At 37.2% G+C, this 25,040-nt stretch overlaps 1 protein-coding gene across 4 annotated transcripts in view; it reads left to right on the forward strand.

Moving 5' to 3' along the window:
• Window positions 1-25,040, forward strand: part of VWA8 (von Willebrand factor A domain containing 8) — a 382,692-nt gene that overhangs the window by 100,657 nt on the left and 256,995 nt on the right. For all 4 annotated transcript variants that reach the window (XM_010374503.2, XM_030922264.1, XM_010374504.2 and 1 more), the window contains 2 exons: window positions 21,390-21,550; window positions 24,316-24,429. In XM_010374503.2, the coding sequence (XP_010372805.1) occupies window positions 21,390-21,550; window positions 24,316-24,429 (275 nt within the window). The remainder of the gene's footprint in view (window positions 1-21,389; window positions 21,551-24,315; window positions 24,430-25,040) is intronic.

Consider the following 25,040-nt stretch of genomic DNA (forward strand, 5'->3'; position numbering starts at 1 on the left):
TTATAACTCCAGCCTTAAGGGATGACTTGCAGTTTCCCCAGCATGACTTGCTGCCTACCACTCCATGCTTTCTTGCACTGTTCATGCTGCCTGAACCACCCCTCGGAACTTGTGGGCCAATTTGCTCTTTAAAACTTAGCTCCACTGCCTGCTCTGAATTTCTGTAAATCTTAAATTTTATATGTACTCCTTCTTTGTTTCAGCATCACTTAATGGCCTTTTTCATGGCACTTATCATTTCTGTACTATAATACCTACTGTATTCCATTAGCTGCAAGATGCACTCAATTGTAAGATGCACAACTAAGAGAAAAAGTACTTCAAATTAAATTACGATATAAGACTTTATCACTTAGAATTTTCATAGTTTTCTTAAAGACCTCTTCCAGAGTTAATTTAGATTATATATCTCCTGTGCATGCAGAAAAAGGAAAATATGAATATAATAGGAAAAAAATATAAAATAAAAAAACATAATTTATAAATAAATATAAAAATATAAATATTTAAAGAAGAACTAAAACCAAAACTTTTCAAACTCTAAAAAATTGAAAAAGAGGGAATACTTTCAGACTCATTTTGTGAATCCATTATTATTACCCTGATACCAAAGCCAGACAAGCACACTACAAGAAAAGAAAATTACAGACCAATATCCCTGATGACCACAGATGCAAAACATAATAAAGGCCATATATGACAAGGCCACAGCTAACATTATGCTCAATGGTAAAAAGCTGAAAGCTTTTCCTCTAAGATCAGGAACAAGTCAAGGATGCCCACTGTCACCACTCTATTCAATGTACTATTAAAAGTCCCAGCTAAAGCAATTAGGCAAGAAAAATAAATAAAACGTACCCATATCAGAAAAGATGGAGTAAAATTTTTTTCTGTTTCCAAATGACATGATCTTATATGCAGAAAACACTAAAGATACCACCCAAAGCAATATACAAATTCAATGCAATCAATCTCTACCAAATTCCAATGACATTTTTCACAAAAATGGAAAAAATACTAAAATTCATATGGAACCCCAAAATACCTCAAATAGCCAAAGCAATCTTGAGAAACAACATTGGAGTACCACAGCACCTGGTTTCAAAATATTCTACAAAGGAATAGTAATCAAAATAACATAGTAGTGGAATTAAAAACAAACATATAGACGAATGGAACCAGAATAGAGAGCCCAGAAATAATATACTATTAATGGTCAATTAATTTTCAACAAAAGAGCCAGAAAACACAATGGGAAAAGGATAGTCTTTTCAATAAATGGTAGTGGGAAAATTGTATATCCATATGCAGAACAATGATATTAGACCTTTATCTCATACCATATACAAAAATCAACTAAGAATGTATTAAATACATAAATGTAAGACTGAAACTATAAAACTACTAGAAGAAAAGATGAGGGAAAAGCTTGCAGATATTGGTCTGGGTAACAATATTTTGGGATGATACCAAAAGCAAAAATGGATAAATGAGATTGCATCAAACTTAAAAAGCTCTGTACAGCAAAGGAAACAATCAACAGAGTAAAGAGTCAATCTACAAAATAGGAGAAAATATTTGCAAACCATAGCTGACAAGGAGTTAATTTCTAAACTGTAAAAGGAACTCAACTTAGTAGCACTAAAACAACCCAGTTTGAAATGGGCAAAGAACCTGAATAGACATTTCCCAGGCATTTAAAATTGGACATACAAATGGCCAACAGGTATATATAAAAAATGGTCAATGTCACTAATCATCAGATAAATGCAAATTCAAACCACAATTAAATATTGCTTTACACCTGTTAGAGTGGCTAATATCAAAAAGATAAAAGGTAATAAATGTTGGTGAACATGTGGAGAAGAAATGCTTGTACGTTGTTGGTGAGAATGTAAATTAGTACATACATTATAGAAAATAATATGGAGGGTCCTCAAAAATTAAAAACTACCACATGATCCAGCAGTCCCTCTTCTGGGTATATATACAAAGGAAATAAAGTCAGTATCTTGAAGCAATATCTATGCTCCCATGTTTATTGTAGCATATTCATAATAGCCAAGATAGGTAATTAATATGAATTAACAAATGAATAAAGAAAATATGCAGTATATATAGAATGAATTATTATTCAGCCTTTACAAAGAAGGAAATCCTGTCTGTATTAATCTGTTTTCACACTGCTGATAAAGACACACCCGAGACTGGGAAGAAAAAGGTTTAATTGTACAGTTCCACATGACTGGGGGAGCTTCAGAATCATGGCGGGAGGCGAAAGGCACTTCTTACATTACCGCAGCAAGAGAAAATGAGGAAGCAGCAAAAGTGGAAACCTCTGATTAACCCATCAGATCTCATGAGACTTGTTCACTCCCACAAGAACAGCACGAGAAAGACCAAGCTCTATGATTCAATTACTTCCCTGTGGGTCCCTCCCACAACACATGGGAATTCTGGGAGATACAATTCAAGTTGAGATTTTAATGGGCACACAGCCAAACCATCTCTCTGTCATTTGCAACAATGTGAATAAACCTGGAGGACATTATGCTAAGTGAAATAAGCCACTAAAAAGCAAACACTACATTATCTCACTTATATGTGAAATCTCAAAAATCAAACTCATAGAATATAGTGGGATCTTTCATTTGGCTTGCTGCTGGAGTCCTTAGGTGGACTGGCCTGGTGCCTGACTCTGCAGAGTAGAGTGGTGGTTGTCAGGGACTGGGGAATGGGAAAAAGGGGAAAGCGTTTGTCAAAGGGTACAAAGTTTCAGTTAGGCAGAATGAATAAGTTCTCAAGATCTAATGTACATCACAATGATTATAGGTGATAATGCTGTATTGTATACTTAAAAATTCCTAAGACAGTAGACCTGAAATGTTCTTACCACAAAAAATATGTAACTATGGTTTCTCTTTGTTGAACTTTTCACTTTGTTTATGTATTGTTTTCCTGATATCATTTAGTAGCCTGTGTTGTCTTTAGCTCACTGTTTCTTTAAGACCATCATTTTGAATACTTTGTCAGGTAGTTCATAGGTCTCTATTCATTTAGTGTCAGTTTCTGGTGCTTTATTTTGTTCTTCTGGTAGTTTTGGTACCCTGATTGTTAATGGTCCTCATGGGCTTGCATTGGTGTCTGTGCATTTGAAGAAGTGGACATCCAGTCTTTATAGACTGGCCTTGATAGAGAAAGCTTTTTACCAGCCACTCCAGCCAGACATTCTGGGCAGACCATCTGGTGGGGTCTTTCGTTTGACTTGCTGCTGGAGTCCTTAGGTGGACTGCCCTGGTGCCTGACTCTGCAGCTGAGTGGGCCTACCAACTAAGTCTCTGAGAGTGGCTCTGAAGCCTGAGTTCATGGAGAACAGCCTGAACTTGGGTTGGTGGGACCTAACATGGTGCTATGGCAGACCTTGAGGCTGAGTCTTCAGGGTCCAGCGTGGCACCGTGGTGGTCCCGGAACCAGGGTACATGGGTATGAGCTGGGTCTTGGTCCCTGAGTCTAGGGGACTGCCTGATACCAGGGCCTCTTGGGCTGGGCCTGGTGACTGGGTCTACAGGAAACTACATTATAGTATGTACTTGGCTCCTTATTTAATTAAAGTGTACTTTTTTAGTAATGGATAACATCTTTTGTGTTAACAAACTTAATTATCATGAGGTATTTATTAGATTTATAAAAACACAGTAGGAGGCCTTTGGGCATGTGTATAAAAATAAACATTACAGTAGAGCCAAATCCATTAGTCCAAGAAAGAAAACAAAAGTAAAGTGACCCAGGGAATCCCACCAAATAAGGAACTCCAGTCTGAAAGGTATTTCTTTTACTATTCTTGATGATCATGAAGTTGAAGAGGATAGAAACTTCAAATTTGGGAACTCTGCGTGGAGTAACTCCAGACATAAGGACATTATGTAATGAAGTCCTAGTCCTGTTGGTAGCAACACATTGTTGTGTTTGATCATCTCCATTAGGCAGCACTTCTGTTTTCTTTTTTTCTTTCTTTCTTTCTTTTTTTTTTTTTGAGACAGAGTCTCACTCTGTCACCCAGGCTGGAGTACAGTGGTACGATCTTGGCTCACTGCAACCTCTGCCACCCAGGTTCAAGTGATTCTCCTGCCTCAGCCTCCCAAGTAGCTGGGATTACAGGCATCTGCCACCGCGCCTGGCTAATTTTTGTATTTTTAGTAGACCCTATTGGTCAGGCTGGTTTTGAACTCCTGACCTCATGATCCACCTGCCTTGGCCTCCCAAAGTGCTGGGATTACAGGCGTGAGCCACCGCGCCTGACCTATGCACTTCTGTTTGCAATGTACTTTACAGTAATTTTGATTAGGAGTCTTAGGGAAATCTTTTAAGGGTCCCCAGGATTTTATAGTCATTGAAGACCACTGCACATGTGAGGAGTTTGCCAAAGGTTAGTGACGTTAGTGATGAAGTTACATATCTTATAGATGTATCTATATATCCTTATGATCCATCCTTGTGGGAAATATATTGAAAAAGAAAATAATGAAGGGTATAACTTTGATTTAATTTTAAAATTTATAAATATTTGCAAGTAGAATATATTTTGTGAACTTACTCTTTTTTCCTGGAAATGAAAAGTAAATATATGGTTTTCAGTTTTATGACCTAGTTGCCTTTTATGATTTTTTTTTTTTTTTTTTTTTTTTTTGAGGCGGAGTCTCGCTCTGTCGCCCGGACTGGAGTGCAGTGGCCGGATCTCAGCTCACTGCAAGCTCCGCCTCCCAGGTTTACGCCATTCTCCTGCCTCAGCCTCCCCAGTAGCTGGGACTACAGGCGCCCGCCACCTCGCCCGGCTAGTTTTTGTATTTTTAGTAGAGACGGGGTTTCACCGTGTTAGCCAGGATGGTCTCGATCTCCTGACCTCGTCATCCGCCCGTCTCGGCCTCCCAAAGTGCTGGGATTACAGGCTTGAGCCACCGCGCCCGGCCCGCCTTTTATGATTCTTAAATGCTTAGTTTTGTGTTCTTCCCCTGTTAAAGAAAACCCTAGTTATTCAGGATCCACATTACTTTCTGAATGCATAGAACTTTATTGCTGATTTTAAAGCCAGTCTCATAGTAGAAACAAGGCTGTTTGAAGTGGAAGCCATTAGGCAGAACCGTAGAGATAGAGCCAAAAATAACAGAGAAGGAAAAGGCAATGTTTAACAGAGCTCAACTCATGCCTCCAGGAATGTGGAGTTGAAGTATCTTGGGATTTGAGTTGGTAGAAGCTGCTAAAATCCTGATTTTACACTCTATTGACTGCTGTTAAAAGGTTAACAATTTAAAGAGGAGCCTTAGCCAGCCCAGCTCCTCTGATGCTTCATGTTTATTTCTAGTAGCTCCCGTAAGCTCTCCCAGATTTAGGTAGCTGCAGGCAGGGAGCCTCTGCAGGAGAGGAATGATAGTCACTATGCTATCACATAGGTGGGAAGGTTGCCCTGTGTATTGCTTTCACACTACTATGAAGAAATACCCAAGACTAGTTAATTTTAAAGGAAAGATGTTTAATTGACTCACAGATCTGCATTGCTGGGGAAGCCTCAGGAAACTTAGAATCATGGCGGAAGGAAAGGAGAAGCAGGCACCTTCTTCACTGGGTGGCAGGAGGGAGTTGAGTGCAAGCAGGGGAAATGCCAGATGCTTATGAAGCCATCAGATCTCATGAGAACTCACTCACTATCACAAGAACAGCATAGGGGAAACCACCCCCATGATCCAGTCATCTCCATCTGGTTCCACCCGTGACACGTGGGGATTATGGGGATGATAATTCTCGGTGAGATTCGGATGGGGACACAGCCAAGCCATATCACCCTGAGAGTTCAACCAGCACATTTCTTTAATCTTAGCAAGCCTTTTTCTATGTTGCTTCAAGTGGGAGACTCTTGATTTCTTCTTAGTAACTCTCCCTGAATCCATTGGATTATTTTCTATTTCCCAGCTAGTGAACAAATGTTTGGCTTCCTGCTGCACAGTATCTCCCATGGAGTAGCAATTCAGAAAAGGCAGCTTTAGTTTAGTGAGGAATGTGCCAAAAAGGATACATTGTCAATCAGGAGAGTAAGTACTGGAACATGGCACATTTTTTAGCCTTCTCCCCGTCACTCTCACCCCTCATAGCCAGTTGTTAATATTCCATCATTTGCTTTTTGCAGGATCTACTGTAACCATGGACATTTCCAAAAATTCTAACCCACTATCCTTGGGCCCATTATTGAGCGTTTGGTGGAAAATGCATTTGGCGTATGGAGTTTTACTTTACAGAGTTTTTAAGAACACATCAGTTTTGTCATTTGAACATTTGTAGATATGTAGTTAGAGTATGTTGCATTCCATATTCTATTCACTGAAGTTGTAGAGTGATCTTTTAAGAATGTAAATCAGATCTTTTCATTTCCCTGCTTAGAATCTGTCAGTGGCCTCCCATCATACTTAGAATAAAATAAAAACACTTTACCTTGGCATATGAGTCTTCCATTAACAAGGTTACCCATTAGAACCACTCAAGGATCTTTGAAAAACAGCCGGTGTCCAGGCTGTACCACCAGAGAGTCTAAAATAATTGGTGGGAGTAGAACCAGTATTTTTCAATTATAATCAACAGCCAGGGTTGAGAACCACTGCATTATGTGACCCAATCCATACCTGCCTCTTAAACCTTCTCCCTTCCTGCTGGACCCTCTACTGATTATGTTTCAGTTTCACTGGGTACTTTTAATCCCTTAAATCTATCTGGCTTCTTTCTGATATGGGGCATTTTCACAGGCTGTGTCGTCAGACTAGAATATTCTTCCCTGATCGTCATGTGGCCTCTTGACATTGAAATCTCAAATGTCTGTAGAGAAAGCGTTTTTGATGCACCGAGTCATTTGCTATCATATTACCTGATATTTTCTGTGTAGTACCAACTACTATGTGGTATTTTCTTATTTGTGTCCTTCTCTTCCTTCCTTCTCCTCCTGTCTCCTTTCCTTTATCTATTTTTGTTCCTTCCCAGTGTCATGTAAGATCCATGTTTATTTTTTTCACTATTGAATCCTCAGCACCTGAAACAGTGATTTGGAAGCAGTAGGCTGGTTCTCTCTCTCTCTTCATGTATATATTCAATATATATTTGAATGAATAAGTAAATTGTAGAAATTTTAGATTATTAATTTTTTGAGACAGAATCTTGCTGTGTCAACTAGGCTGGAGTGCAGTGGCATGATCTCGGCTCACTGCAACCTCTGCCTGCAGAGTTCAGGCAGTTCTCCTGCCTCAGCCTCCCGAGTAGCTGGGATTACAGGTGTGCACCACCATACCTGGCTCATTTTTGTATTTTTAGTAGAGACAGGGTTTCACCATGTTGGCCAGGCTGGTCTTGAACTCCTGGCCTCAGGTGAACCACCCGCCTTGGCCTCCCAAAGTGCTGGGATTACAGGCGTGAGCCACCATGCCTGGCCTGAAAATTTTAGATTATTTTTAAATGACCGCTGTTGTCAGCTTCTTTTTTTTTTTTACTGTTTTTACCTGCTTCAATATTAACTTTACTTTAAATTCTAAGATAGGAATTTTCTGTCATTTAATTGTATGCAGCATTGTCATATCACTTCCATTACTGTGCTGAATTGTGAACTGAGACTTACTGTTATATTTAAAATTTAACATATTTATAGTTTGTTTCTTCAATTGATTCAGATTCAGCCATCATTTATTAAATACCCATTAGGTGCCAGGCATTATCTCATTTAATTCTAAAGATATTTTACTCATTTCACTCATTTATCACATAATAAGGAAGTCACAGAAGTAGAATTGAATAACCCAGCCCTCCTCGTTTTGTACCCATCCTTTCACAAGTGCTACCCCTCATGTGGCTGACTAACAGGGATTTGAGTGGTGTTAAGGGTGGTCAAATGCAGTATCTACTCCAGGTGTCTTTATTGAATACCAAACAGATAATTCATAATTATTCTAACCTTGATTTCATATCTTGTTACTTGCTTTTAGAAACTAATTTATTATAAGCTTGGCACAGTGGCACACACCTGTATTCCCACCTACTTGGGTGGATGGATCACTTGAGCTCAGGAATTCAACACTGTGATACACTATGATTGCGCTTATGAATAGTCAGCCTGGACAATATAGGGAGACCTGTCTCTTAAAAAAAAAAAAAAAGAACTAAAAAAAGCTTATTATAAGCCAAATATTATTGCAGATATTTATTTTATTTTTAATTTCAACTTTTATTTTAGATTCAGGAGGTACATGTGCAAGTTTGTTACATGGGTATATTGTGTTATGCTGTGGTTTGGGGTATGAATGGTCTTATCACCCAGGTAGCATAGTATCCAACAGTTATTTTTCAGCCCTCACCCTTCACTTCTTCCCTCCCACTCAGTAGTCCCCATTGTCTATTTTTCCCATCTCTATGTCTGTGTGTACTCGATGTTTAGATCCCACTTATGAGTGAGACCATGTGGTATTTGGTTTTCTGTTTCTACATTAGTTTGCTTATAATGTTCTCCAGCTCCATCCATGTTGTTGCAGAGGATGTGATTTCATTCTATTTTATGGCTGCATATTATTTAATGGTGTATATATATATATATTACATTTTTTTTTTATCCAGTTCACCATTGATGTTTACCTAGTTTGCTTCCATGTCTTTGCTGTTGTGAATAGTACTGCAGTAAACATACACATGCGTGTGTCTTTTTGGTGGAACTATTTGTTTTCCTTTGGGCATATACCCAGTAATAGGATTGCTGGGTCAAATGATGATAGTTCTAAGTTCTTTGAGAAATCTCCAGACTGCTTTCCACAGTGGCTGAACTAACATTCCCACGAACAGTGTATAAGTGTTCCCTTTTTTCCACAATCTCGCCAGTGTTTGTTTTTTGACTTTTTCATAATAGCCATTCTAATTGATGTAAAGGGTATCTCGTTGTTTTGATTTGCCTTTCTCTAATGATTAGTGATGTTGAGCACTTTTCATATTTTTTTTGGTTTGCATTCCTCTAATGATTAGTGATGTTGAGCATTTTTTCATATATTTTTTGGCCACTTGTATGTCTTTTCAGAAGTGTCTTTTCATGAAGTCATGTAATGTGATGCCTCTGGCTTTGTTCTTTTTGCTTAGGATTGCTGTGGCTGTTTGGGCCTTTTTTGGTTCCATATGAATTTTAAAATAATCTTTTCTATTTGTGTGGTAAATGACATTGGGCGTTTGATAGGAATAGTGTTGAGTCTGTAAATTGCTTTGGGCAGTACGGCCATTTTAACAATTTTTGTTTTCTAATCCAGGAGCATGGAATGCTTTTCCATTAGTTTGTGTCATCTATGATTTTTTTCAGCAGTGTTTTATAGTTCTCCTTGTAGAGATCTTTCACCCCCTTGGTTACGTGTATTCCTAGGTATTTTATTTAACTTTTTTTTTTGCAGCTATTGTAAATGGAAATGTGCTTCTGACACATTCAGCTTGAATGTATTGGTATATACATTAAAGGTTGAATGTTATTGGTGTATCCATTTAATGTTACATGTTATTGGTAATGCTACTGATTTTTGTTCATTGGATTTGTATCCTGAAATTTTACTGATATCTGTTCTAGAAGCCTTTTGAGGGAGTCTGTGGGGTTTTCTAGGTATAGAATGTGGGAAGAGAATTAGTTTGACTTCCTTTCTTCCTATTTGAATGCCTTTTATTTCTTTGTCTTGCCTGATTGCTCTGGCTAGGACTTCTAGTACTATACTGAATAGGAGTTATGAGAGTGGGCATCTTTGTCTTGTTCAGTTGTTAAGGGGAATGCTTCCAGCTTTTGCCCATTCAGTGTGATGTCGCCTGTGGGTTTGTCATAGATGGCTCTTATTATATTATTTTGAGGTACATTCCTTCAGTGCCTAGGTTGTTGAGGGTTTTTATCATAAATGGATGTTAGATTTTATTGAAAGCTTTTTCTGTGTCTACTGAGATGATCAAATGGCTTTTGCTTTTAATTCTGTTTATGTGGTGATCATATTTATTGATTTGCATATATTGAACCCACTCTGTGTCCCAGGAATAAAGCCTGCTTGACTGTGGTGAACTAACTTTTATTTGCTACCGGATATGTTTTCCTAGTATTTTGTTGAGGATTTTTGTGTCCATGTTCATCAAGGGTATTGGCCTATAGTTACCTTTCTTTCTTGTGTCATTGTCAGATTTTGGTATCAGAATGATGCTAGCTTTGTAGAACGAGTTAGAGAGGAGTCCTTATTCCTCAGTTGTTTTGAATAGTTTCAGTAGAATTGGTACCAGCTCTTTTTTGATGTCTGGTAGAATTCAGTTATGAATCCATCTGGTCCAGGGTTGTGTTTGTTGGTAAGTTTTTTATTACTGATTCAATTTCAGAACTTGATATTGGTCTGTTTCGGGTTTCAGTTTCTTCCCAATTCAGTCTTGGGAGGTTGTGTGTTTCCAGGAATTTGTCCCATTTCCTCTAGATTTTCCAGTTGTGTGCAGAGACATGTTTATAATAGTCATTAATGATCTGTATTTCTGTAGGATTGGGTGTAATGTTACCCTTGTCATTTCTGATTGTGCTTATTTGGATCTTCTCTCTTTTTTTGTTAATTTCGCTAGTGGTCTATCTTGTTTATTCTTTCAGATAACCAAATTTTGGGTTAGTTGATCCTTTGTATGGATTTTTCAGTCTCAGTTTTATTCAGTTCTGCTCTGATTTTAGTTATTTCTTTTCTTCTGCTAGCTTTGAGGTTAGGTTATTCTTGTTTTTTCTGGTTCCTCTAGCTGTGATGTTAGATTGTTGATTTGAAGTTTTTCTAACTTCTTGATTTAGGTGTTTAGCTTATTGCAGATACTTAAACTAGAATTTGTTGCTACTTTCACATCTGTTTTTCTAAGAGAGTCTAACATTTGTGATAAAATGCAACAAACTTTGTAGTACTATTTGAATAAAATATGATTCTTTAGTTTGTACATGCTGGGGTTTTAATCTGTTACATCTCTGCTTCTTGCCTTGTGAAACTCTTCTTATCCTTCTTAATGTACTTAGTTGTCAACATTTTCTTTACAATCTTTAACAAGTCGATTTACTTTTTAAATATCATCATCCTTACGTTCTGGCTTTCTGGTGAACAATAGTACCCAGTCTCTAAAATGAAAAGATATTATTTACAGAGTGTTAGCTAATTTACAAAATTTCTGGGAGAAACAGAGAATGCAATTTACATTTTACCCAGTAAGGAGTGGTAGTACCAGGAGGAATTTAGCTATTGACGCCCTGGAAGAGCAGTTTTCTTTGTGCTGGCTGCTCCCTTACTCCCATTGTTCACTGCCATTTTCCCAGTCTCTTGTACATGAGAATGCTTGGTGGAACTTGGTTCATGCATAGAACTCTAGCTGCACAGACTTTAAAAAATGATGTTTCTAGTTTTCTAGCCTTTGTAGTATAGGAAGGATAATATGAGGGTATTTGGTTGTGTATCTTGATTGAGTACATAACTGTATTATCTGCACCTATACTGACCTTACGTTTATATTTAATTTTGCATCTTTATTAAGATGTCTTTTAGTTGAATCAGTTGTTAGTAACATAGTGGGTTTGACTTCTGATTATCTTCAATGAGAGAAATTCATTCTGTATTCATTGTATAAATCTTTAACTACAATAGATTATCTTGCAGTAGATTCCAGTGCTTACTATGCATACAACTGCAAAATCAACTTTTCCCCCATTGACAGCAGAGTCACTGAAGTCAATCATAGTAGGCTTGTAACGTCAACATCTCGTCCTGTACATAAAAGGGAGTTGATTTTATGTGCTACAGGTTAAAAATAGTTCTTCAAAAGAGGAACCTGAGAGAGAAGGATGAAAGAGTTTACAAATAATTTTACAATATATGTAAAATGAGAGGCCTTTTTGAGATCAAACATAAATGACACTGAGGAATGTTGGCAGCATGCCTGTGTTCTGTTCACTGAGCATGCTTCGATTCCGGAAATAATAGCTTCATTTCTATTTCAGGACCTAAAAATTATTAACATTGTATGTTTATACAATATTTATGTAGTATTCCACTGCCACTAATAGGTGTGGGCATAGTTAATACTGTATTGCACAGTCGATGGCTTATTCTTGGTATATTCTTTTATTCACGTAAGTCCCAGGTTTTCTTCTTGTTTATACTACTGGTATGGTATTTTCCTGGCATAATAAGTTTTGCTTAAGTAAAACTCATTTGAGGTTGACCTGAAAAGCCTACAGAAATTCAGCTGGTTTCCTTTGGAAAACAAAATCATTATTAGTGCTTATTTACCCCAACTGAAAAAATATTAAATGCCTATTGTTTCTATTTTTAATTCAGAAATGAGAATGAAAAGTCATATCTACTTAGAGATGTACTTACTTTTAACTAAAGCATTTTTATTTCAATTGTTTTTATATGTTTTGAAAGAAGTTTTAAAACAGCAATGAAGACTAGCTGTATTTGAGGTCTGTTAGGGGAGTGGTTAGCATAATAGTCACACTTTTTAACTCTTGTCAAAGAAGATGATTGAGACTTATTAGAAGTTAATTTGTGAAGCTAGCCTGAGAGGTGTGTTAGTGGTACATTCCTATATTAACTCTACAATCTATTCATGGGTTGATTAATCCAATCCAGCTCTTTCCTTATGGAATTTCTTTTAGTGAAATTTGTGCTCTGTTCATTGTAGTAATATACTTGAGGACAGTCTGGCTCCTCTGCCTGCTAGCTGTGTGTACTTGATTGGGTGAATTGTTTAACCTTTTCATACCTCAGTTTTCTTCTCTGTAAAGTGAAGATTATAATTGTACATGGCTTTTCAGGTTATAAGAATTATATGAGTTAACATATGCAAAGTACCTGACACTTGTTAGGCTTTCCATAAAGATTAGCTGCAATAATTATTGTTACTTCTATTTTTAACTCTTTAACATGTTGTTCTCTATAGGATGACCTGACCCATGAGACAAATTTTTCTCAGTTTTATTATCAAGAATTGTGGTGCTGCTTCTGATTTGGTGTTGATGTTGTGAGCGTTATGACTTATATAACTTTTTTTTTTTTTTCAAGACAGGGTCTCACTTTGTCACCCAGGCTAGAGTGCAGTGGTGCAATCTTGGCTCACTGCAGCCTCCACCTCCCAGCCTCAAGTGATCCTTGTGCCTCAGCCCTCCAAGTAGCTGGGACTATAGGTGTGCACCACCATGCCTGGCAATTTTTTTGTAGTTTTTGTAGAGATGGGGTTTCGCCATGTTGCCCAGGCTGGTCTTGAACTCCTGAGCTCGAGCGATCAGCCCACTTTAGCCTCCCAAAGTGCTAGAATTACAAGCATGAGCTACTACCTGTAACTTTTTTTTTTTTTTTTTAAATACTTTAAGTTCTGGGATACATGTGCAAAACGTGCAGGTTTGTTACATAGGTGTACATGTACCATGGTGGTTTGCTGCACCCATCAACCCGTCGCCTACTGCTATCCCTCCTCTAGCCCCTCCATCCCCAGACAGGCCCCAGTGTGTGATGTTCCCCTCCCTATGTCCATGTGGTCTCATTCAACTCCCACTTATGAGTGAGAACATGCAGCATTTGGGATACCAAGTCAATGTGCAGAAATCACAAGCATTTCTATACACCAATAATAGACAAACAGAGAGCCAAAACATGAGTGAGCTCCCATTCACAATTACTACAAAGATAATAAAATACTTAGGAATACAACTTACAAAGGATGTGAAGTACCTGTTCAAGGAGAACTACAAACCACTGCTCAAGGAAATCAGAGAGGACACAAACAAATGGAAAAACATCCCATGCTCATGGATAGGAAAAATCAGTATAATGAAAATGGTCATACTGCCCAAAGTAATTTATAGATTCAATGCTATCCCCATCAAGCTACCACTGACTTTCTTCACAGAATTAGAAAAAACTACTTTAAATTTCATATGGAACCAAAAAAGAGCCCATATAGCCAAGACAATCCTGAGCAAAATGAACAAAGCTGGAGGCATCATGCTACCTGAGTTCAAACTGTACTACAAGGCTGCAGTAACCAAAACAGCCTGGTACTGGTACCAGAACAGATATACAGACTAATGGAACAGAACAGATGCCTCAGATATAACATCACACATGTACAACCATCTGATCTTTGACAAACCTGACAAAAACAATAGGGAAAGGATTTCCTATTTAATAAATGGTGTTAGGAAAACTAGAAACTGAAACCCTAGAAGAAAACCTAGGCAATACCATTCAGGACATAGGCATGGGCAAAGACTTCATATCCAAAACACCAAAAGGAATGGCAACAAAAGCCAAAATTGACAAATGGGATCTAATTAAACTAAAGAGCTTCTGCACAGCAAAAGAAACTATCATTAGAGTGAGCAGACAACCTATGGAATGGGAGAAAATTTTTGCAATCTATCCATCTGACAAAGAGCTAATATCTAGAATCTACAAGGAACTTAAACAAATGTACAAGAAAAAAACAACCCCATCAAAAAGTGGGCAAAGGATATGAGCAGACACTTCTCAAAAGAAGACATTTATGCAGCCAAAAGACACATGAAAAAGTGCTCATCATCACCCGCCATCAGAGAAATGCAAATCAAAACCGCAATGAGATACCATCTCACGCCAGTAAGAATGGCAATCATTAAAAAGTCAGGAAACAACAGATGCTAGAGAGGATGTGGGGAAATGGGAACGCTTTTAAACTGTTGGTGGGAGTGTAAATTAGTTCAACCATTGTGGAAGACAGTGTGGCAATTCCTCAAGGGTCTAGTACCAGAAATACCATTTGACCAAGCAATCGCATTACTGTGTCTATACCCAAAGGGTTGTAAATCATTCTATAAAGACACATGCACACGTATGTTTATTGCGGCACTATTTGCAATAGCAAAGACTTGGAAGCAACCCAAATGCCCACCAATGAGAGACTGGATAAAGAAAATGTGGCACATACACATCATGGAATACTATGCAGCCATAAAAAGAATGAGTTCATGTCCTTTACAGGCAAATGGATGAAGCTGGAAACCATCATTCTCAGCAAACTAATACATGAGCACTTGTAACTTTTTTTTAATATGTCACCCTTTATGTTGGATATTAGATTAGATTCAAATTTGAGACTGTTCAGATATATTTTATATATTATTTTTTCCTCTTAGTTTCACCTTTCCTTGTTTAGTTTTCCTTGTCCACTTATGTTTAATTTTATAATACATTATATTAAGCATATTTTTGCAAGCCAACTTAAATACTTTCTGAAACTCTTGGGTTTATATATGTGGTAGAAATGTATGTTTTTAAAACCTGGTTGAAGTCATACTCTGTATGTACTTGGATATTCTACTTTTGCTACAATCATTTTAATTTCCTGTAAGACAGTTATATGTGCATTATAATGTAAAATTTTACTTTAGTATTAGTAAGAAGACAGGTAGCTCAAATTTCTTTATACACTAAAAATGTACTATATTTTCAGATGTTTTTCTGAATGACATTATGCCTTGGAAAAATAATTCTAATGTTATTCTAGATACTATATACACAACCACTTTGTACAGTTATTTTATTGAGCTATTGACTATATCTGGATTTCTCAAAGGAATTCTAAAAAAAAATTAGCTTAGATCATTTAAAGGTACTAAAAACATTTAAGGCATGTAATTGCTTTAAGGTTCAAATTTATATTCTCTGATGCATTTCTTGAGTTATGCTTCTCATATTAACAGGACATTTTTATTTTCAGTAGTTTCTCTGTTACAAATCAAAACAACATAATTCCAATTGACATGGAATCGTAAGAGATATGTGGATGTTTTCCAGGGATTTGAATGAAAGTGAGGTGTTAAGGTTAGACAATGGTAGACCTAAAGGAATTGAATTTCATGTCCTGTTATTTTAAAAATGTTAAGGAAATGCAGAAAGAGGAAGTGGATCAGGCTCTATGATAGCATTAGTGCTATTTTTATTCTCTTAAGTTCAAGAGTTTCAGGATAAGAAAAATATATGCAAAAACGAGGACCTTGATTTTTTCTTGATTTTTATTAGGGTGTTTACCAAATGCCCGTATGGAATAAGCACACTTGTAAAAAGAAATTTGCATTTCTACTTGCTGATAGTGATGTGCATGTAGATGGGAAGAATGAGGAGATGATATATATTTTTCACAACTCAATGATGCAGTGTCTGTTAAAGATATTAAAACAATAATTTCATGGTGCTACAAACCAAATATTGTATAGACAGAAACCCTTGAAAATGATGTTACTTTGTTTTAAACATTAGCTTATTACCTGAAATTAGTTCATATCACTTCCCCATTCAGCCTATGCTGAAAAAGTTTTATTAATTAGATTTGATTAGATTCCGTTGTTCTGTGAAAGTTTAGTTTTACTTTGGTGTCCTTGCACACAATTGAAAATAGCTTCTGATAATAACTAATACTGGGGAAAGTAGGGCCAACTATCTCTTTAAGGAAAAGCTGAAATGTTTGTCTTTCAATAGAAGTTCTTAATTATGAAAACCAATAGCTTATATTAAAGGGGGTGCTTTTCTTTCTTTTAGGAAGGTTTTTATTTTGATGCAAAGGTTTATTAGAAATTGGCAGTGGCTCATGCCTGTAATCTTGCCACTTTGGGAGGCTGAAGTGTGAGGATTGCTGGAGGCCAGGAGTTCAAGACCAGCCTGGACAACAGAGTGAGAACTTGTCTCTACAAAATACTTTTAAAAAATCTCTCTATCTGTCTGTCTGTCTATCTATGTATCTATCTATGTATCTATCTATCTATCTATCTATCTATCTATCTATCTATCTATCTATCTATCTATCTATCTATCTATCATCCATTTGTCTGTCTGCATGTGTGTGTTTATTAGAAATGAAGAATGGCTCTTTCTAATGTGATGGTATACAGAGTTTAGGTGATAAAATTTAACTGAGCTAGTCTTCTAAGAAATGGAGATTGAAAAGAGGAAGAACATTTCTGGTCTATAGCTTTGTTTGGCATTTACAGCACTGAGCTATATATTGTTCTGCTGCTGCATATTGTATAGCAACAAATAATCATTCATTTTACTTTAGCAAATGTAAGGGAGTCTCCAACTACTAGACTAGAAAAGAAGAGCCCTATGTACTAGTTGTCTTTCTCATCATCTCTATTAGTAAATGTTTACTTACTTGAATAAGGTAAACACTGTATACATCCTGTGAATTAATAAGGTATAAAAATACTTTGGAATCATGACCAAATGAAATAGTGCTTTTTAATATCATGCACAGAATGGTGATTCAGATATGTTTGTATGAGAATGAGGAATTCTTTCTATTGAAATTTTTAAAAAAATGGTACCAGTTTTTAGCCTCAGCTCTTTAGGAGTCTGAGCCTCTTATGTCTGCTAAAGTCACAACATTCCTCATCTTATGCTGGACCCAAGCGAAAGACTCCTGACCTTTATTGGCCCAGGATATCAGCTGTTTTCAGTCTGAAGCTGTGATTTTCAAAATTAACATCCATTAGTTTCTTTGAAAATATAATATTAATTGAATGCCTTCATCTCTCCTCTCTGAATTCCAATAGGAATGCTTAAAATAGACAAAGCCTACTCTTTCCCTTATTTTTAAACTTTACTTTTAATTTATGTTATTTTGTTGTGCATTTTGTATATCTTTTTGCAGTCTCACATCATATTAGAACAAGGAAGGGTATAAATAAGTGAATTTTAATTTAATGTCTTTTAAAGCAGCGTTTCCCACCTGGGAGGCATATCAGAATCATCTATGTAATGTTTAATAAAAAACAGATGGTAGGCCCCATGTTGGCCCTGATGAATCAGAATCGTCAGGGTGGTGGAGCTTAAGTTTATATGTTTCAAAAGTTCCCCAGCTGTTTCTGATAATGTATCTTTAATTTTGAACCACCAGGCTAAACTGTGTTTTCTGTTTCTTTGTTTACTTTTCCAAGGTAATGTGTGATGTGACTCTATGGCAAATATTTTTCTGGAATAATTCATACCAAGAGTTTTCTTTAAATTTATCTGTTTTAATGTTTACTTAAAAAAATTCTGTGTGTGTATATATTTGTATACATACATATATACACACACATATATTTATATGCATATGTATATACATATATAATATTGGATTTTTGTTATAGTTTGATTGTAAAAATGACCCACAGACACTTATTTTGATTTTATCCTGTTCTCCTTGAGAGTGATCCCTTTGGTTTTCTGTAGCATGAACATGAGTGGGAATGAATCTTTTGCTTGGGCCCAGGAAAAGATGAGGAATGTCGTGACTGGCTCAGTAAACACGGATGATGGTGATCAATTTAGTCTTGGTTGTTGTAACTGTCATTGCCAGCAAGAGAGTGATATTGCGCGTACAGTTTGCATAGAATTTAGAATTCATAGTTGAAGAATTAAATAAAGTTATTTAAAAAGGACAAATTTTGACAATGTGTCAAAACCAGCCTTTTAAGGTTACGGGAACTTGCTGAGTTTGAATGTTACTGTTTTTCGAAGGTCTTTATGATTCAAAATGAGCCTATTCATACTTCCTCAGTCAGTACTTTCTTTTTTTAAATTTTCCAACTTTTAAGTTCAGGGGTACATGTGCAGGATGTGCAGGTTTGTTACATAGGTGAACGTGTGCCGTGGTGGTTTGCTGCACAGATCATCCCATCACCTAGGTGTTAAGCCCACCATCCATTAGCTATTCTTCCTGATGCTCTCCCTCCTCCCTCCACTCACCCTCTGACAGGCTCCAGTGTGTGTTGTTCCCCACCATGTGTGCATGTGTTCTCATCATTCAGCTTCCACTTATAAGTGAGAACGTGTGGTATTTGGTTTTCTGTTCCTGCGTTAGTTTGCTAAGAATAATGGCCTCCAGCTTCATCCATGTCCCTGCAAAGGACATGATCTAGTTCCTTTTTATGGCTTCATAGTATTCTGTGGTGTATATTTACCACATTTTCTTTATCCAGTCTATCATTGATGGGCATTTAGGTTGATTCCATGTCTTTGCTCTTGTGAATAGTGCTGCAGTGAACATATGCATGCTTGTGTCTTTAAAATAGAATGATTTATATCCCTTTGGGTATATACTCAGTAATGGGATTGCTGGGTTGAATGGTATTTCTGCCTCTAGGTCTTTGAGGAATTGCCACACTGTCTTCCACAATGGTTGAACTAATTTACACTCCCACCAACAGTGTAAAAATGTTCCTTTTTCTACAGAACCTCGACAGCATCTGTTTTTTAAATTTTTAATAATAGCCATTTAGTCAGTACTTTCTTGATAGTGAGAAGGTTGAAATAATTAAGACTTAAATTTTAATCTTGGTTTCAATACAGATTCATTGCCATTATTAATATAAAGCAAATTCATTAGTTTTCTATCTGTTGAAAGTTGGGAGTATGTAGCCAAGAATTTACAGAAGACTTTAAATATTTGGATAAAAGTGGCTATAAATGTGTTTAACTTTTGTTTGCTATAAGTCGCACAAAATGTATCTGAAGGTGGTAGAAAAGAAACTATCCACATTAATGCATGTAAGAAAAAATTGCTCGTATTATATAGCTCCAGTTTTTTTTACAGTAGATAAACTTTTATATGCCACAACTATTAATAGTTTGCTTAAGTCTGTTACACTATTTTATTGTTAGCACATTGTGTGTGTGCTTTTAAAAATTGCTTGTAAGTGCTATGCTATTGTTTCCCAATTCCTGTACCTCATCTGATGACTGTCCTCAATTTCCTCCATTATGAAGTCTCTTTAAATAAAATGAGTCCCCGTGATGGTCCTAGCATAGCTTCTCAGGGAAACTCATCAACTGCAAGAAAATGCACATTATTGATAAACATCTCTGCATGTGGGGTTTGCATGATTCTTCATTTTATTTTATTTTATTTTTTATTATACTTTAAGTTCTAGGGTACATATGCATAACGTGCAAGTTTGTTGCATATGTATACTTGTGCCATGTTGGTGTGCTGCACCCATCAACTCGTCAGCACCCATCAACTCGTCATTTACATCAGGTATAACTCCCAATGCAATCCCTTCCCCCTCTCCCTCCCCATAATAGGCCCCGGTGTGTGATGTTCCCCTTCCCGAGTCCAAGTGATCTCATTGTTCAGTTCCCACCTATGAGTGAGAACATGCGGTGTTTGGTTTTCTTTTCTTGCAATAGTTTGCTAAGAATGATGGTTTCCAGCTGCATCCATGTCCCTACAAAGGACACAAACTCATCCTTTTTTATGGCTGCATAGTATTCCATGGTGTATATGTGCCACATTTTCTTAATCCAGTCTGTCACTGATGGACATTTGGGTTGATTCCAAGTCTTTGCTATTGTGAATAGTGCCGCAATAAACATACGTGTGCATGTGTCTTTATAGCAGCATGATTTATAATCCTTTGGGTATATACCCAGTAATGGGATGGCTGGGTCATATGGTACTTCTAGTTCCCAGGATACAAAATTAATGTGCAAAAATCACAAGCATTCTTATACACCGGTAACAGACAGAGAGCCAAATCATGAATGAACTTCCATTCACAATTGCCTCAAAGAGAATAAAATACCTAGGAATCCAACTTACAAGGGATGTGAAGGATCTCTTCAAGGAGAACTACAAACCACTGCTCAGTGAAATAAAAGAGGACACAAACAAATGGAAGAACAGACCATGCTCATGGATAGGAAGAATCAATATCGTGAAAATGGCCATACTGCCCAAGGTAATTTATAGATTCAATGCCATCCCCATCAAGCTACCAATGAGCTTCTTCACAGAATTGGAAAAAACTGCTTTAAAGTTCATATGGAACCAAAAAAGAGCCTGCATTGCCAAGACAATCCTAAGTCAAAAGAACAAAGCTGGAGGCATCACGCTACCCGACTTCAAACTATGCTACAAGATTCTTCATTTTAAAATTGAGTCAACACATGGATGATTAGGTCACCATAAGAGTTGGCATACGAAAACACAGGAATAGAGCTGATTGAGTTAAATTCTGTTATTCAGGTAGAAATTACTGTCATTATGTAAACTTACATTTTAAAAGCGGAAGAAAATGCTAAATATAAAGAAGGGAAAAAAACCTCTCACTCTCACTATATTATGTAATAAGTAATGGAAAAAATTCTTAAAATGACCAAAAAAAGACTTTCTGAAGAGCTTTCTTTTTGGGGATTGGAGAAGATGACTTCTCTGTTGTTATATGGAATGTTAAGTTCAGACAGTGGTGACTCTATAAAGCCATGTGAGCTGCCTTGCATGTCTTAAAAATTAATTTGTCGTGTTCTTTGGTGGGTGGTGGGGATTTGTTTTAGGATATGACAGCACGTGATCTGCTACAGCAGAGATACACCCTTCCAAATGGAGACACTGCCTGGCGGTCCTCACCCCTTGTGAATGCTGCTCTGGAAGGCAAGCTGGTCCTGTTGGATGGCATTCACCGGGTGAATGCAGGCACACTCGCTGTATTGCAAAGGTGAGTAGGCGTCACAAAAATCCCCCAAACACACATACACACACACCCCAACTACTCTGACTTAAGCAGTAAAGATGGAACTATCTCATTCTTTCTCTTTTTTTTTAAACTGGGTTGTGTAGATCCTGAAAAATCATGATTCTATACCAAGTAGAGTGGCACTTTTTTATTGTTATAAGCACAATGCAGTAAAACTCCAAATAATGAACATTTTTGGGAAAAACCACTGCCATAGCAAAATTCCATGTGTAGGTGCTGCAAAAAGAAAGCGCTTCAGTAGTAAGTTTGAAAGACTTTATATATACAGGTGTATATATGCAGCATGTCACATTGCTGAAGTTTCTATAATTTGTCAGAGTCACAGCTTCAGTATTTACAAACTCCTTATGAATCATAGATCTTAATTATTGGTTGGTCTTGTTGAAATCTTTTTTGAGAGAGAGAGAAAATTAGTTTTGTATATAAAATATATAATACCTTTAAATTATGTTTTATATAGACTAAAAAAGCTCACTTTGTTGGTTGTAAACTTGAACATTTCTGTAACTGTTGTTTTCTTATTTTGGGTTTAGTTGGGAAAAATTTCCACACATTCTTAAAACTTCTCTAGAATTTAATGTTAAGAGAAGCCTCTTAATGTGTAACTTTTGTAGAAAATATTCCCATCCTGTATCATTTTAGGAAATTAATGATACTGATTTTTTAAAATTTATTTTGGTTCTCTAACTTGTAGACATTTGATTTTTAACTTTGACTCGTTAGGAAAGGTTAAATAAGTAGAATAAGCCATTATCCCAACTAACCACTCAGAGTTTTTTTTCTTTCTTAACGTGATGCAGATACTGAATGTAACTAAAAATTCTAAAAACATTATGTTAATCCTGATTAGATTTTAGAACGTTTAAAAATAGTCACAAACTTTCAGTGATTTACCATAAACATTCCATAGATTTACAATATTTTTTTCTCCCAAACAGACAACTGCAGACACGATAATAGTCCCATTTTATTTGCTATCTTTTGCATGTTGGCAAGTAGTAATAATAGAAGCAGCTACTACCATTAATTGAGTACCTACTTAGCATTATGCTAAGCCAGTGCTTCTCAGGTTCTCAACCTTGGAATCACCTTGCAAGATGGGAATTAAAAAATACTGATGCCAGCCAGGTGCAGTCGCTCACACCTATAATCCCAGTGCTTTGGGAGGCCAAGGTGGGCAGATCACAAGGTCAAGAGATTGAGACCATGCTGGCCAAGATGGTGAAACTTTTTCTCTACTAAAAATACAAAAATTAGCTGGGCGTAGTGGCACGTGCCTGTAGTCCCAGCTACTCAGGAGGCTTGAGGCAGAAGAATTGCTTGAACCCGGGAGGTGGAGGTTACAGTGAGCTGACATCCCACCACTGCACTCCAGACTGGGTGACAGAGCAAGACTCTGTCTCAAAACAAAACAAAACAAAACAAAAAAAAGTGCTGATGTGGGCCAGGTGCAGTAGCTCACACCTGTAATCCCAGAACTTTGGGAGGTCGAGGTGGGCGGATCACCTGAGGTCAGAAGTTTGAGACCAGCCTGGCCAACATGGCAAAACCCCGTCTCTATTAAAATAAAGTACAAAAATTATCTGGGCATGGTGGTGTGTGCCTGTAATCCCAGCTACTCAGGAGGCTAAGACAGGAGAATAGCTTGAACCCGGGAGGTGGAGGTTGCAGTGAGCCTAGATCACACCACTGCACTCCAGCCTAGGTGACAAGAGCGAGACTCTGTCTCAAAAAAAAAAAAAAAAAAAAAAAAAATAACCTCATGCCTGGGCTTCGCCATCAGAATTTTCTGATGTAATTGGTCTGGGCCAAGGTCTGAACATTGGTATTTTTAAACACTTCCCAGAAGATTCTAATGTACAGTCAAGATTGAGAACAACTGTATTAAGCATCCATTTTACATTAGCTGTTTAGTTTTCACATTAATATTGTGAAGTTGTGACTGCCTTAACATTGTTGAAGATGAATTTAGAGAGACAGAGTCGTTCTCCCTCTCCCCACTCATTCAGCTAGTAAGGTGCACAGCTGGAGTTGAACCCAGGTCTGATTGGTTCCACCGCCCACACTCCTACCCGCTGCATTTATATAGCCTCCCCTCCCTTCAGTACTTATAGAATGGAGGCTATGGAGGCTAATTCTATTGTGGACAATAGGAGACTTAGGGGTTGGTGTGAGATATAGAACAGTGCTTTTCAGCCATTGCAACATTTGGAAGACTATGCTGTGTGTGATGTGGATGTTTAGGTCACCATCAGAGTTGCCATATGTAAAGCAATGTAGTTATTTCATTATAAAGATTTTTGGTATTTTTAAATATTGTAATTCCAAAGATAGAAATATTTTTGTGCCAACCCTTACGGAGTTACTTTAGACTGAAGAGAGTAAGTGCCACCTGCCTTGTTTATTAATATGTACCTTGTGGTTATCTTGAGACACTCATTCAGCTGTTTCTTTTGCTCTCCCTCCTCCTCCTTTCTTTTTTTCCTCCTCCCCCTCTTTCATATCCCTATCAGGTATTTATGACTGCTGCCCTCTGGTACAGAAACCAACGGTTTTGCCAAGTATAACAGCACTAGCCAATTTGAAATTTTGAAAGGTCCATCTAACAAAATTATTAGACTCAATTGCCAGCAATAATAGAACGTTGGCTGACTGATTCTGCCTCTAAAAACTTCAGTGTTCAAAACAGATTAATTTATTTTCAGACTTTTTTCTTATCTTGTTAGGTTAATCCATGATCGAGAGCTAAGCCTCTATGATGGTTCTAGGCTGCTGAGAGAAGACAGGTATATGCGTTTAAAAGAGGAGCTGCAACTGTCTGATGAACAGCTACAGAAGAGGTAATTTGGGGTCCATTATTCCTATTGTTAGTTTATTGTTAAGTGAAAAATAATACGTTTTATGATTTTTCCAAACCTAGAATAATGCCAAGATAACTTTGAACAGTTTAATCTTTTGGTGTCCTGGATATGCCACTACTTTGGCATTTCTTAAAATTTGAGGTTGCTCTCCAAGGTGTACTCTGTACTCTCAGCCTTACTTTTTTTTTTTTTTTAACCTAGTGTCAGCTGTTTTATTTGCTTTTTTGTTGTTAATATGACAGTAATTTATTTATTTAATTTATTTATTTATTTATTTATTTATTTATTGAGACGGAGTCTCACTCTGTCGCCCAGGCTGGAGTGCAGTGGCGCAATCTCGGCTTACTGCAAGCTCCGCTTCCCAGGTCCATGCCATTCTTCTGCCTCAGCCTCCCGAGTAGCTGGGACCACAGGTGCCTGCCACCATGCCCGGCTAATTTTTTGTGTTTTTTAGTAGAGATGGGGTTTCACTGTGTTAACCAGGATGGTCTCTATCTCCTGACTTTGTGATCCACCTGCCTCGGCCTCCCAAAGTGCTGGGATTACAGGCGTGAGCCACCGTTGCCAGCCAACAGTGATTTAAAAAAAAA

The sequence above is a fragment of the Rhinopithecus roxellana genome, chromosome 18, assembly GCF_007565055.1.
Source record: "Rhinopithecus roxellana isolate Shanxi Qingling chromosome 18, ASM756505v1, whole genome shotgun sequence".
Taxonomy (NCBI): Eukaryota; Metazoa; Chordata; class Mammalia; order Primates; family Cercopithecidae; genus Rhinopithecus; species Rhinopithecus roxellana.